General features: G+C 40.3%; 1 protein-coding gene across 2 annotated transcripts in view; it reads right to left on the bottom strand.

The window, feature by feature from the left end:
- The window catches only part of RBKS (ribokinase), a 118,912-nt gene that overhangs the window by 35,038 nt on the left and 67,413 nt on the right, over window positions 1–16,461 (bottom strand). For both annotated transcript variants that reach the window (XM_071211922.1, XM_004452356.5), the window contains exon 7: window positions 10,570–10,758. In XM_071211922.1, coding sequence (XP_071068023.1) covers window positions 10,570–10,758 — 189 coding nt within the window. The remainder of the gene's footprint in view (window positions 1–10,569; window positions 10,759–16,461) is intronic.

Raw genomic sequence — 16,461 nt, forward strand, 5'->3', positions numbered from 1 at the left:
TGCCTCCTGAAAAAACAAAAATGAAAACAAGCAAAACAAACCAAAAAACCAACTCAGGGAAGCCGATGTGGCTCAGTGGTTGAGCACCAGCTTCCCACATACAAGGTCTCAGGTTCAATCCCAGGCCACTGGGACCTCAAAAAAAAAAAGATATAAGTTACTTCTCATATACCCCAAGTAAGACCTGTCCCTTTATCTCCTCTCAGCACTCTTTACAGTATTTTACCCGCCCAGGCCTTTCTTTGCTATTGGCAATCAGCAGGAGGGGTACCCAGACATCTTGGCTCTAACAAAAATTTCTGCACATTCAAAACCAGAATGGCTTCTAAGCCACAAGGACCCCCTGCAGAAACCTGACAAATCCAAAGGAAGAATGTGTTGGTCAAGAAGGCGGGAGTGAGAGGAAGCAAGCGCTCTGGGAACCAGTCCCAGGAGAGTCCCGGAGGCTAACCCTGGCAGAACCGAAGTTGAACTCTTGAGGACTGAGTCCTCCGGGTGAGGCTATGGCTAAGAGGGTCCCAGCGCCTGAGGCGGTCTTAGTTGAAGGCCACCTACATTCACTGGTTCTGTTTACATCCCGCAATATTACTCTGGCGTTCTGAGGGGGAGGGATGGGGAAGGTCACACCAAAGTGGAAATAATGGCTTCCCAGATGCCCAGGTTTTCAAAGACTGAACTGTCCTTCTGGATGGTATCCCACAAGTGGGTTAAATGAGAACCTATCTTTGACAGCAGCCTGGATAGCTGCTGGCCTGACCCTGGGGTGGGGTGAATACACCAAGGAGAGGATGTTTAGGAAGCCGGTGGGCAGCCAGTTACTCCCAGCAATCATCTCGCCCTCGGAAGTGCTTCATGCAAACCTGAGTAAATTAAATCCACTTTCTACTGATGCCATCTCCAATTGAGCACTGATTCTCAAGTTCTAAGTAGTCCCCTGGGGCATCCATGCAGCTGGGCTGACATTGGCTCAGTGCCTCCGAGCAAATTTGAATACTAGAGAAGGGGGAACAAAGCTTAGGGGAGGGGAATCCTCCCTGCCTCTCGCTTTTGTTAACTCTCCTCTCACTTATACACCGAATTATAATGATTTATACAAAATAAATGAGTTTTGAGAAGACACGAAGGGCTGAATTCCTGAATTGAAGAGTGTTATTGTAGATTCTAGGACTATGCCATTCGCATGTAAGAAAAACAATTTATGTATCAAGAATTTTACAGTGCTTATAGGCTTGGGATAATATTACCAAATATTAAATTATACCAGCACAGGAATTCTAAATCATTACCACGCTGAAATATGAGCCACTCTGACTATGGAGTGCTTCTTCAGGTAATCCTCAGCACAGGCAAAGCAAAGCCCCTAAACCTCAGGGTGGAACGAGAGCGGGGACACAATGCCCTGACGTCCTGAGGCTGAGATGCAAATAACAGACAGCAAAGGGAAAGAAGACACATCTGTCATATCTTCCAAACGGAGCTGAGGACATCTGCAGCTACTGCCACCATCTCACTCTAGTACAACGGGAAAAAAAAAAAGGATGTAAAAATAGAAGTGATAAATTCAACTATTAACAGTGAGGCAAAACTCAACATAGCAGTCTGCAGAAATACTGACGTAGAGTGGAAAATGATCTCTCTTGGGCAGCTGTCTGTCTCATTGGACAACGTGCCAACTGACTACAAGTGTTTCCATCAGTCAGGCCATCAGTGATTCCTTAATAAGAGACTGGGAGGAGGAGAAAGCGAGGTTACAAACCCACTGCGAGCAAGTAATACCCTCCTGACAGAGAAGAGAAGGAGCCCACTTGTTCAGAAGAAAATGCCTCCGTGGGAGTTCCTCAGCTTCCCATGTGAATTAGCTCCTCTCTATGAGACTTACGAAGAGGTTGAAGGGTTGTGTGTGGAACAGGCAAGGATTTTTAATAATGAGAGCGCTGCATGAGAGGAACGAAGACAGCATAATACTGGCAGTAAAAAAGATGATTCTAGACCCAGAAAATAACTACCCTTGTTTCTTGTCAGTGTCACCTCGGTTCCACTGGGGAGGAACATGTAGATTTGGTAGAGCCATTCAGTGACAGGTTTTTTTAAAAAAATCACAACAGAGTCTTTAATTAGTGAAGTGCCTAGATGGATCTTTTTGTTGTTTTTTTTCAAACTTTTTTAGAAACTGAGATATAATTCACACACCATGAAATTCACTCTTTAAAACTGTACAATTCAGTGGTTTTTCGTACATATGCAAGGTTGTGCAACCATCACCACAATCTATTTCTAGCAGATTTTCATCACCCCAAAAAGAAACTCCTTTATCTACTTAGCAGTCTCTCCCATTCTCCCCCACCTTACCTTTTTATAAGAAAACCAGGATTTACCTATTCTGGATATTTTGTATGAAAGGAATAATATACTGCCTTTTGTGCCTGGCTTCTTTCACTTATAATGTTTTTGAGGATTATCCATGTTGTAGCATGTTTCAGTAGTTCCTCTTTTTTCCTTTTTTAAAAAACTACTTTTAGAGTAGTTTTAGATTTACAGAAAAATTGCACAGAAAACACACACCCTCCCACATGCACAGAGTTTCCCCACTATTAACATCTTGCATTAGTATGATACAATATTAATAACTGATGTCCACAATTTACACTGGGGTGCACTCTCTGGGTTGTACAGCACTAAGGATTTTGACAAAGGTGTAACATCGTTAGTTCTATTATTAATTTCTCCTCACCCCTTTCTCACCCTGGCAACCACTGATTTTATTTTTTTTTTATTGTCTGTATTGTTTTTTTTTTCATAATGTTAAATAGTGGGAAACATCCCATATGAAGTTTTTTCTGACTGGCTTCTCGCACTTGGCAAGGCGCATTTAAGGTTCCTCTATGTTTTTTGTGACTTGATAGTTCATTTCTTTTTATTGCTGGATAATATTCTATTGTATGGATCCAAGCTGTGGCATATGGTAAACCTATCTGTAGCTTTGTAAGAAACTGTCAACTGTCTTCCAAAGTGGCTATACCATTTCCATTCCCACCAGTAATAAATGAGAGTTCCTATAGTTCCACATCCTTGTTAGCATTTGATGGTGTAAATGTTTTGGAATTTAGCCATTCTAATAAGTGTGTAATGGTATCTCATTGTTGTTGTGTGTTTTTTTGAAGATTTATTTTATTTCTCCCCACTCCCTTGTTGTTTGCACTTGCTGTGTCTGTTCATCTTTCTTGTTTCTTTAGGAGGCACCGGGAACCGAATCTGGGATCTCTGATATGGGAAGAAGGTGCCTAATTGTTTGAGGCACCTTAGTTCCCTGCTTTGTTGTGTCTCTTGTTATGTTTTTCTTCTTATGTTTCTTGTGTCAGCTTGCAGCACCTGCCCATCACACTAGCTCACTGTCTTTTTTAGGAGGCACTGGGAACTGAAACAGGGACCTCCCGTGTAGTAGGCAAGAACTCCACCACTTGAGCCACATCCGCTTCCCTCATTGCTGTTTTAATTTGTAATGCCCTAATGATATATGGTGTTGAACATCTTTTCCTAAGTGAGCTTGCAATCTGTTTCTTCTTTGGTGAGGTGTCTGTCCAGCTATTTTGCTAGGCATTTTGTCCCCTCTTTTTTAAAAGGAGGTACCAGAGATTGAACCCAGGGCTTTGTACATGGGAAGAAGGCGCTCAATCACTGAGTTATTTCCACTCCCCATTGAGAGTTTTTTTTTTCATTTGTTTTTAGGAGGTACTGGGGATTGAACCTGGGACCTCATACATGGGAAGCAGGTGCTCAACCACTTGAGCTACATCTCCTCCCCATTTTGCCCATTTTGAAATGGAGTTGTTTGTTTTCTTATTATTATATTTTATGAATTCTTTGTATATGTTGGATACTAGTATATTTTGGATACAAATCCTTTGTCAGATATGTGTTTTGAAAATATTTTATCCCAGGTGGTGGCTTAGTTTTCCATTTCCTTATCAGTGTTCTTCACAGAGAAGAAGTTTTTATTGCTTTTGTTTAATGACACCCCCAACATCAATTTTTTTTCCTTCACAGATTGTGCTTTGGGGGTTGTATCTAAGAAGTCACCGCCAAACCCAAGATCACCGGGATTGTCTCCTAGAAAATTAACAGCACTAAAATATATACCTAAATATGATTAAAAGGGGAAATGTTAGATTCTATATACAGTAACAGAATACATTTTTGTAAAAGGTGTAAGGTCTGTGTCTAGATTCATTTTTTTGCAAGTGAATGTCCAGTTGTTCCAGAATAATTTGTTGGAAAGACTATCCTTTCTCCATTGAAATGCCTTAGCTTCTTTGTCAAAGATCAGTTAACTATATTCATGTGGTTCTAGTTCAGGGCTCTCTACTCTGCTCCATTGGTCTGTTTGTTTCTTCTTTCACCAATACCATAGTGTCTTGATCACTTCAGTTTTATGGTTAAGTCTTTAAGTGGGGTACTGGAAATACTCTTTGTTCTGACATGTTGGCTATTCTAGGTCTTTTGCCTTGTTCATTTCTTTTTAGGATTGAAAAATCTTCCATTGTATGGTTAAGCATGTCATTTCATTCAGCCATTTGTCCATTCATCAGTTGATGGACATGTGGGTTGTGTCCACGTTGTTTTTGTGCGGAAATACGCTTTTGTTAATCTCAGGTATATAACTAGAAATGGAATTGCTGGGTCTTATGGGAACTCTTTGTTTAGCCTTCTGAGGAACAGTCAAATTGTTTTTCAGAGTGGCTACACCATTTTACGTTCCTACCAGAAGGACACGAGGGCTCCAGCTTCTCCACATCTTGCTAACACTTGTTATTGTCTTTTTTATTATTGTCATCCTAGTGAGTATGAAGTGGTATCTCACTATTCTTATTTAAAATCAAAGCTATCCATAAACATAGCTTGAGACAAGGCTATTTCATGAGGCAAATAATTTAAATTCTTTTAGTGGCTTCTCCTGGTATTTAGCTCTGTTTTTGTTAATATCCTTATACTGATATTTCTTTATCAGTTTTTGATATTATCTCATGACGTCCGACTATGGAAGATGAGCACTCTTATCTCCTCCTACATGCACACAAGTACACACTCGCTTTATTGTCCATCTTCACAATGTAACTCCCTTTTGGTTAAATCAATAATTGGCACTTACACTGTTATGACTATGCATTAACGGCCATGTATAAAGATTATATTTACTTAATCATACTTTTTCCTCCATAGACTCCAGGTGACTTAAAGAAAAAGTGCCTCCTTTTTTCATTTTCCTGAGTTCTCTACATACCACCTGCTAAATCAACCTAAAATTTTGCAAAAAAAAATAAAAATCTCTGAATAATTCAAACACAGTGGCTGTTCCACAGTTCTGTTCTTTTCTTTCCCCGCCTTTTGTTGACATTCCTCCTGGAGCCCTCTGCTCTACCCTGGACTGTCTGGGCTTGGACTTCCTGCATAACTATTGTCCTTGAACATCCCTTCATCATCACTAGCTCTCTCCTAAGTTGCATCACCTGTTTCCTGGATCCAGTATCTTCTTCTTTCTTAGTTTTATCCTTCAGTTTATAGTAGTATATCTTCCAGTAGCTTCTTTCTTCCACTATTACTCCATTATTGCCTCCTTTTCTGTTAGATTTTTTTATAGTGTACCATTTTAATTCCCTTGCCATTTCTTTTATTGTAAATATGTTTTTCTTTCTTAGAGAAGTTGTGGGCTTACAGAACAATCATGCATAAAATATAGGATTCCCATATACCACCCCACCACCACCACCTTGCATTGGTGTGGTACATTTATTACAATTAATAGCATGTTTTTATAATTGTACTATTAAAGTTCATGGTTTTACTTAGAGTTTAATTTTTGTGTACTGTAGTTCTATGAATTAAAAAAAATTCTGTTACCATATATAGCATGGAACATTTCCCCTTTTAATCATATTTAGGTATATATTTCAGGGCTGTTAATGGCATTCCAATGCTGTGTTACCATCACCACCATCCATTACAGAAATATTTCCATCATTCCAAACAGGAAACCTATAAATTTTAAGTCTCAACTTCCCATTCCCTATGCCCACTCTGCCCCCTCATACTTATATTCTAGATTTTGACTCTGAGTTTGCTTATTCTAATTTTTTCAATCAGTGAAAATATACAATATTTGTCCTTTAGTGTCTGTCTTATTTCACTCAGCATGATGTCCTCAAGGGTCATCCATGTTGTCATATGCATCAGGACTTCTTTCCTTTTTACAGCTGAGTAATATTCCATTGTATGTATATACCACATTTTGTTTATCCATTCATCTTTTGATGACATCTGGTTTGCTTCCACTTTTTGGCAATTGTGAATAATGCCACTATGAACATTAGTGTGTAAATATCTTTTTGAGTCCATTTCTGGGTATGTGGTGAAAGGTAGGAGGTTCTCCTTTTTTTCCCTTCTGCAAATGGAGATTCTCTTTTCCCAACACTGTTTGTGGAACTAACTTTTCTTTTCCAATTGACTGGTTTTCACTACCTTGTCAAAAATCAGTTGGCCATAAATGTGAGGGTTAAATTCCCAACTCTCAAGTCAATTTCAATTATTTATATGAGTGTCCTTATGCCAGTACTATGCTATTTTGATTACTGTAGCTTTGTAATAACTCTTAAAATCAGGAAATTTGAGTCTTCCAAGTTTGTTCTTCTTCCCCCAAGATGGTTTGGCTATTTGGGGCCCCATAAACTTCCGTATAAGTTTGATGGTTGGCTTTTCCACTGCTGGAAAGAAGGGTGATGGAATTTTGATTGGGTTTGACACTGTAAATCGCTTTGGGTAGACTTGACATCCTAACAACATTTAGTCTTCCAATCCATGAATATGGAATGCTCTTTCATTTATTTATTTCTTTGATTTTTTTCAGCAATGTTTTGCAGTTTTTCGTGAATAAATCCTTTTTTCCCCTGGTAAAATTTATTCCTAGATATTTGATTCTTTTTTTGTTGTTGTTGCAAGTGGAATTTCTTTCTTGATATCCTCTTCAGGTTGTTCACTACTAATGTACAGAAACATGACTGATTTTTGCATATTAATCTTGTACCCGGTCCTGCTGTTGAATTTATTTATTGGTTCTAGTAGCTTTGCTGTGGCTTTTTCAGGATTTCCTATTATATAGGACCATATCATCTGTAAATAAGGATGCTGCCTTTTTCGTAAAGTTTTTTTGGCATGTATTACACTCATTCATCCATGTGTTGTCTGTGATTGCTTTTTAAAAAAATTTTTATTTTTATTTTTTATTTTTCCCCCTTCCCCTCTTCCCACCTTGCTGTTTTTGTTGTCTTCTCATTTTTTCTCCTCTGGATTCACCGGGATTCGAACATGGAAACCTCTGATGGGGAGAGAGGTACTCTATCAGTTATGCCACCTCAGTTCCTGGTTTCTGCTGCTTTTCACCTTGACTCTCCTGTTGTCTCTCTTTTGTTGCATCATCATCTTGCTGTGTGACTCACCTGTGCAGGCACTTGCATGGGCACTGGATCATCACACAGGCACTTGCACTCACCACACAGGCACTCACTCAATGCAAGGGCATGCTTTCTTCTTTCTCACCAGGAGGCCCCAGGGGTTGAACCCAGGTCCGCCCATATTGTAGGTGGAAGCTCTATCACTTGAGCCACATCCGCTTCCCTGTGGCTGCTTTTGTGCTAGCATGGCAGAGTTGTGACAGAGGGTGTATGCATATGGCCCACAAAACTCCCAACTTAATGTCAGGCCCTTTACAAAAAAGTTTGCTATTCCTTGATCTGGTGCCCTGATTCTCTCTCATCCCCTTCTTTATCTCCTGTCCCCAGGCATTAAGTAATCCATCCCTCTTCTCACTCTCATTGTATTTTATCTGAACTATTCTTATGGCACTTACTATCTTCTACCTTGCATTATAAAATCATTATATATAAGTAGTAACTTATAAACAATTGATAGGCATTATTCCCCACTCCCTGATGTCTGGGTTCAGGCCTGCTTCACTTTTGTCTTCTCCTCAGTGTTTGGTATATAACCCTTAGTCGGTATTTGTTGAATAAATGAATGAAAGCATTTTAGCCACAGAACCAAAGACTCTAGAGCAGGGGTTCTTAACCTTTTTTGTTCCATGGACCCCTTTGCTAGTCAGGTAAAAACCACAGACCCCTTACTGAGTCCACACTATACTGTGTATTATTTAAACACAACATGTCCCCACAAGAATAATGTTTTTTTTTAACATTTTCAATTCAAGCTCATGGACCCCTGTAATCTTTCCATGGACCCTCTGGGGTCCGTGGACCCCTGGTTAAGAACTCTTGCTCTAAAGTCAGAATGAACCTTAGAGATTGCCCTTCCCGCGATTTGGTATTAATGTAAAGTGCCTATTTTATAGGTGTGGAATCTGAGGCCCTGAGACGTTACCTGACTTGCCCAAGGTAATAACAAATTGTCAGAAAGAGCAGGGACTGGAACCCCGGTCTCCTGGGCCTTAGACAGAGCCCACTCTGTCAGGTTCCTTCCACAGAAAACAAAGGCCATTTATCCTGAAGGGAATGGGGACTTTGGATTTTTATCCTTTAAACCAATTCAAAATTCCTGAAATTAAAAATTAACTGCAAGTGCTAAGAAACCAAATGAAAGGGCATGTAACAGTATCAAAAAACAATGATAATTTCCTTAGTGCACACTGCTGTATTTAAGATGTTGAAAGTTGTCATTAGTCACAATCCTCTGACACAAAATTACACTGAGATTACTATTACAAATTCCAATTAAACATTTCCAAGGCTAGTTCCTTCGTAATTTAGTCCCAGGCCCAGGTAGATCATTTCCATGAGTGTTCAGTAGTGGGCATGGGTTGTTTTTGTCTGACTTGTGCGTACTTTCCTAACCTCTGATAACAGTTCTTTGATTTTTAAATTTGACACCAGGGATGAGGGCAGAGTGGGCAGGGAGTTCCCAGGGATCACCTGGAGGAGAACCGTCACCTGGAGGGGGGCCACCACCTGGAGGGGGACCTCCCGGAGGGGGCCTGCCTGAGCTCAAAGCCCACTGCAGGCAGCAGAGCTGACAGGGAGTGAGACTCAGCAGGTTTCTGTGACGTGGTTTAGCCTCTGCATTCCTCCATACCTTTGGATTTTCCAATTATGCGCATCAAATAAATTCCCTTTTTTTTTCTGAAGGCCGAGGCAGAATCACTTTTGTGTGGCCATGTAGGCCCAACATCTTTATGCCCCTCATTTCATTTTTAGCAAGAGAAAAACAAGTTTTTTTTTTTGCTTTAGTTCAGGACCTAGATTAGATTAGTTTTAGTTTAAGGACCCACTGATTGGTTTCAGAATAGAATAAATAACATCTCCAATTCAGGTAATAGCCTTCTTGACCAAGAAAAAAAATTAATGATTTCAGAAATGATTAAATATGAAGAGAATATCAAGACTGAAAATAATCTACCAAATATCCCTTTTTTAAGGCACCTTTTGAAAGGTAATCAGAATGTTATTTTATGTTATAAAATAATTCCTGGCACATACGTTTTTCAAAGCATTTTCATATCCATAACTTTGTCAGTTACCCTCAGATTTCTTTATGGATACATGACCTTTTTCTCAGCATAAAAATAAATACATTTTATAATTATATATAATTATAATTAATATAAATAATACAACTGATTATAATAATGTAATTAATTATATATCAGTTTCTTATTAATAAAAACCTTAAAATTTTGATTGTTCCTCACTTCGAGTTGCTTGACCCTAAAGTTTCCTTACTTTTCTTTGGAATTCCTTTACATCCTTAGAGGCATCAGGAGCATCCAGCTTCAGAAGAACCAGGAACCATTTTTCAAACTGTTTCCTTGTCACTCCTACCCCATAGCTGGGGCTTGTCTACTCCTGAGTTTCCTTAACTCAGTGCCTTGCTCAAAAAATGTCTGTGTGGAGACCCTACTTTTGAACTCCCAACTCTGTCACTAGCAGTGTGAACCTGAGCAAATCTCTTGATCTGTAAAATGAGGATAATGACAGTACCTACCACATAATTGTTAAGATTAAATGAGATGTATAAAAAAGAAACAAGGTTAAGCGTATGATATATGTGTGTAGTTATTTGTTGGCTTACAGAATGATCTCTGCCAATCAGCATTAACTGCTTTTCATTCCACATGATGCTTGCGTAAGGCAAGGCCACTGGTCTACTGTGTAGCATCTAAGCCCCATGAGGGCATAGACATTGTCACCTTCATGAATGTATCCCCAGCACCTGGGTTGTGACTGGCATATAATACATACTCAGTAAATAGTTACTTATGGGATGAATGAATGAGTGAGTATAGGTAGTGCAGGTATAATTTTACTGGCATTCTGACTTTATGGATAAGGAAGCTGGGTCTCAGAGAGGTTAAGTGAGTTGCATATGGTCTCACAGTGAGGAAGAGAGGAATGAGGATTCAGTTCACCTGCCGGGTTGTTCTTTTCCTTCTATCATATCATCACCCCAAAATTCAACTGCAATCAGTAGATTTTCAAAGGCCACAAATGATTCTTAAATCTTAAAACCTACTGTGGTATCCACGGCCTTGACCTTCTCCGTGGGTATGTGCTTTGGAACAGGTTCTGTCTGTGACAGCATCATGCAGCCTTCAGCGCCTAAGGTGATGATTACCACCTGGCAGCCCCTTTGTATTAGCACCAACGCAGCCTTCCCAGCGTCTGCAGGGCTGCTGACTGCAAGGCCAGTTAAAATCTCAGCCTGTAATACACAGAAATGAACAGGAACAGTGGTGAAAATAAGGAACCTGGGGCCATGTGCAGATGAGATTTGCTTTTCTAGAATACATCTCCCCTCTTTTCATAGCAACCAATGTGATGGAGAACTTTCACGGATCCTGGCTCAGGAAAGTAAACACAACAAAAACCAGTTATAAAAAGATTTTCTTGGGACAAGAAAAAAAGACTTTCTTGGGACCACATTTGAATGTGGCCTGGATGTTAGATGATCAAATGGAATTTTCTTAGATGTGATAATGATATTGTGGTTTTGCTTAGGAGATGCATGCTAAGACATTTAGGTGTCATTTTGTCTGTAATTTACTCTCAAATGATTAAACAAAATCAAAAAGAAGTATATATCGGGGAAGGGAAGCAATTAAAGCAAAATGGTAACTGTTTAGGTGGAAGGTATATGAATGTTTCAAGTTTCTGTTTGTATGATAATAGTTAGGGGAAACAAAGAAAATTGTGAAAAAGAAAGAAAGGAAGGAGGGAGGAAGGAATGTGTCAGTGATTTTGGAATAAATTGCACCTGTAAATTTCCACACCTAAAAGCCCAATTCTCTGGACCTCTCTTGGCCATGATGCCTTTGAAAAAAAAACTATTGAAGTATATTACTCATACATAAACATACATAAAGTGTATAATAAAAATTGTGAACTTACAAAGCAAACATGCATAACATCATACAGGGGTCTCATACATCAACCCTCCACCAACACCTTTCATTTTTGTAAGAACTTTTTTACAAATTATGAAAGAATATTGTCAAAATCTTACTACTAATTATAATCCTTATCTTATATTTGGTGTACTTTTCCCCAAACCCATCCTATTATTATTTTTTAAATATATTTTATGACAGAAGTTGTAAACTTATAAAACAATCATGCACATGTGCAGAATACCCAAACACCCCTCCATCAACACACCACACCGTGGTGGAACATTGTCACAAATAATATAATATCATCTGATTGTTACCGTGTCCATAGTGTACATTTGCACACATTTTCTATACTGCCCTATTATCAACACAGTACATCTTTGGCATAGATGCAAGATTATATTATTACTGCTAACCACAGTCCATAGGTCACTCCAGTTGTATTTTTCCCACGCTTCTCCACATTCCTGCCACCCTGCAATAGTGATGTAAGTTTGCTCTAGCTAACAAAGGACACTCTTGCATCTGTACCATCAACCACAATTCTCATCCACCTCTTGGTTTACCATGCTATTCAGTTTCTAGATTATTCTCTAATTCTGTCAACTGGCATTTACATAACTAGACTACCATTTTCAGCCATATCCCCATTTAAAAGTTAGCTGTTACTATGTGTTACCATCTACTCTATACATTTCCACACTTTGACAGTAAAGCTAATTAAAACTTCTACATACATTAAACATCAGTAGTCCATCTCATTCCTCCTCTTTTGTCCTTTAAGAATCCACCACCTACCTCAGGTCTTGAAGCTAGTTTCCTACAATTTCTTCTAGAAGCTTTATGTTTCTTGCTTTTATTTTTAGGTTTTTGATCCATTTTGAGTTAATTTTTGAATAAGGTGTGAGATAGGGGTCCTCTTTCCTTCTTTTGGCTATGGATATCCAGTTCTTCCAGCACCATTTGTTGAATGGACTGTTCTGCCCGAGCTGTGTGGATTTGACAGGCCAGTAAAAAATCACTTGACCATACATGTGAGGGTCTGTTTCTGTACCATCAATGTGGTTCTATTGGTCTGTTGTCTGTCTGTATGCCAGTACCATGCTGTTTTACCATTATAGCTAGGTAATATAATTTAAAGTTTAGAGATGAGAGGTCAATTTCCCTTTTTAATATGTTTTCAGCTATTCAGGACCCTTTACCCTTCCAAATAAATTTGATAATCATGTTTTCAATTAAAAAAAAATACGGGTGGAATTTTTATCAGGGTTGCATTGAATCTGTACAACAATTTGAGTAGAATTGACATCCTTTTTTTTAAGTATGATTTTTTTCTTTTTTTAAAAAAAGATTTATTTTATTTATTTCTCTCCCCTTCCTCGCCACCCCCCCCCCCGCCCGCCCAGTTGTCTGCTCTCAGTGTCCATTTGCTGTGTGTTCTGTGTCTGTTTGTTCTCTTTGTTAGCGGCACCCAGAAACTGTGTCTCTTTTTGTTCCGTCATCTTGCTGCATCAGCTCTCAGGAATGTGGCGCCATTCCTGGGCAGGCTACACTTTTTTTCACGCTGGGTGGCTCTCCTTATGGAATGCACTCCTTGCGTGTGGGGCTCCCCTATGAGGGGGCCACCCCTGCATGGCACAGCATTGCACGTAGGGCCAGCTTATCACACGGGTCAGGAGGCCCTGAGTTTGAACCCTGGACTCCCATGTGGTAGGCGGATGCTCTATCCGTTGCGCCAAATTTGCTTTCTGGAATTGACATCTTAATGATAGTCTTCCAATCTGTGAGCACAGAACGTTCTTCCAGTTATTTAGGCCTTTTTTGATTTCTTTTAACACAAACTTGCAGTTCTCTGAATACAAGCACTTTACATTTTTGGTTAAGTTTATTCCTATTAGAGTTTTATCTGTCATATTTTATTTTCACCACTCTGTTGACACTTTTAGTTATTTTTATTGATATAATCTTCACTTCTAGACTCTCTTCTAGGCCTCTCTCTCCTGCCTTTCCTTGTCAGTCTCTAGCTTACCCTTGAGAATTTCTTGAAAATTTGGTCTCTTGGTTAGAAATTCTCTCAGTTTCTGTTTATCTGTGAATATTCTAAACTTGCTGTCATTTTTAAAAGACAATCTTGCCGGATATAAGATTCTTGGTTTGAAGTTTTTCTCCTGCAGGATCTTAAATGTATCATACCACTGTCTTCTTGCATTCATGGTTTCTGATGAGAAATCAGCACTTAAACTTATCGGGTATCTCTTGTATGTTATGCATTGCTTTTCTCTTGCTGTTCTCAGAATTCTCTTTGTCTTTGGCATTTGACATTCTTTTTTTTGGATGTGAGTACATTGTGCTTCTTGGACGTGGATATTTATGTCCTTCAATAGGGTTGGGAAATTTTCTACCATTATTTCTTTAAATATTCCTTCTGCCGCTTTTCCCTTCTCTTCTCTTTCTGGGATATCCATGACACATATGTTTGCAAGCCTTTTGCTGTCTTTTAGTTCCCTAAGACCTTGTTCAGTTTTTTCCATTCTTTTCTTCATTTGCTCTTTTGTATGTTCACTTTCAGAGGCTATTTCTTCAAGTTCATCAATCCTTTATTCTGCCTCCTCAAATCTGCTATTATATGATCCCAATGTTTTAAAATTTCATTTATTGCACCTTTTATTCCCACAAGACCGGCTATTTTTCTATGTATGCTTTCAAATTTTTCTTTGTGTTCTTCCAATGTCTTCTTAATATCCTTAGTCTCTTTAGCCATCTCACTGAATTTATTAAGGAGATCTGTTTGAACATCAACTCCTTTATGTCACCTTGAGGCTTATCTTGTTCCCTTAATTGGGCCATATCTTCCAGTTTCTTGATGTGGATCATAATTTTTTGTTGGTGTCTTGGCATCTGGCTTACTAGAGTATTTATTCTGGATTCAGTGTTTCTCTTTAGTTAAGGGCTTCCTGCCCTTTCTCCCTTGCTGGTTGTGCAGTAGGAGCCAAGAATGTAGTTGGTGTGATAAGCTATGGAGGCTCAAGCTGCCCTCATTGCCCCAGGGACCGATGAAGCTTCTCCTAACTTTCTCCTTTGCCAGGGGTAGGGACAGAGCCACAGCTGTGTGGAATAATCCAAGTTGTGCAGGCCTAGACTGTAGTTGCCCAGAGAGACTGATGAAGCTTCATGCCCCTTCCTCCCCTGCCTGGGGCAGGGATGGAGCTGCAGGTATGGGCAGCAATCTATGCAGTGTGAGTCCAGGATGACTGCAGTTGCCCTGTAGACTTCTGATTATTCTGTCTTTTACAGCCAAATGTACCTGCAGTTACCTGGATAGGCTGGTGCAGGGCCTGCCAGCCTCCTCCTTGACGGAGGTGGGGCTGAAATCTTGGCTAGGGCTGCAGGGCAATCTGGGTGTAAGAAACTGGTTCCTACCATCACTGTGATTTTCAGTCAGTCAGGCTTCCCCTCATGCTGGGGGCAGAGTCAAAATGGCAGCTACCAGCCTCTTTCTAACCTGGAAAGGTTCATACTTTAGCTGTTCTTAGGGTTATACCTTATTCAGCCTAATTTACCAATCAGTAGCTGAAATCAATGGCCAACCGTCTCTTCCTCTCCTGTTTTTGGGAAATGGAGCTTCCAATTCCAGCCACAGAATAGCTCCTGGGGTGGCTGGCACTGCCAAAGTAGGATGATCACTGGCCTCTGCGGCTTGGCCAGTTGTTTCTTGGAGAAGCTGGCACAGGTCCCCCAGCTTCCTCCCTGCCAGAGGTGGGGCTGGGGCCTAGGCTAGAGCTGCAATCTGATCTGGATGGAAAAAAGCCTGTCCCCACCAGCACTGTGATTTTCAGTCCACCCCACTTCCCCTTGTGCCAGGCGTGGAGTTAAGATGGTGGCTACTGGCCTCTTTTTGACTTGGACAGCCTCCAAGTTTAGGTGTTCTTAGAATTATACTTTAGCCTGCCAAATTCACTCATCAGTAGCTGAAGTTGGTACCCAATCGTCTCTTCCTCCCCCTTTTTTGGGAAGTGGAGCTTTCAATTCCAGCCATGGAACAGCTCCTGAGGTGGATTGTGCCTCCAAAGGAGGATGGGCACCAGCCTCCGTGGTGTGGAGCTCTCTACTTAAATGAATCTTCTCTGCATATAGGCAGTCTCCTCCTTCCATTCCTTCAAGGATGTTGCAGGATGCTCTTCTGGTCTCCTGGAGCCCCAGACAGGTGGTTTAGCTAGCTCCAGAGAACTCTGGGTGTTTGCTAACTGCCCTGCAGCAGGAGCTGACTCTAGGAGTTCCTTAGCCCGCCACCATCTTGCTGGTTCCATAATGCCTTTTTCATATTACTAGTATTAGCTTTCCACGTTTGAAGAGCACTCTCTTCTTCTGTTTGGTTTTGCTGGAGAAGAGGGAAGCAGAGTAGGGGAGGCAAAGCACTTTGTGGGCTTCAGAGGACCTCCACTACTCCCTAACTCTGCTGAAACTGCTTATAGTCTGTATAAGGGGTTTGTTCAGGAACGGGTTTCTTTCCCAGAATAAAAAAAGCTCTGGCTGAAGTAGGGGTGAGGGGCTGCAGCCTCCGGCATCTCTGGGGAACGTCAATGGTTCTGAGATAGACGGTTTACAAACCACTGGACTAGATAAATTATAAGATACATTCTGGCTCAAAAGCTCTCCAACTCCTTCTGTCTTTTCTGTATTACAGATTAACTATACAACATTTCTTCCCCAAAATGGGTCTGTTCCTTCTCTGAACATGGCTAAATTAACCCTTTTTGTTGTGTATAATCTTGCCACAGGTGCCTGCTCATTCAGGGCTTCCGTTTGCCCAGTAGCACACATTACCTTGACCACATGCCCCTACTTCCCACCCATTTACCTACACAGGCTCTTTCAGTCTGAGTTGGTTAAGACTATGGGGCTGCATTTCATTTGAGAAGTTTTGTGAAGATCCTCATTCCTGGGATCATTTATGTCTGTTGAGTTGGATGATCTATTTTCAGAAATACTGACTGCTTGTGGGCTAAAGTTTCTAA

Source organism: Dasypus novemcinctus, chromosome 25 (assembly GCF_030445035.2).
Source record: "Dasypus novemcinctus isolate mDasNov1 chromosome 25, mDasNov1.1.hap2, whole genome shotgun sequence".
NCBI lineage: Eukaryota > Metazoa > Chordata > Mammalia > Cingulata > Dasypodidae > Dasypus > Dasypus novemcinctus.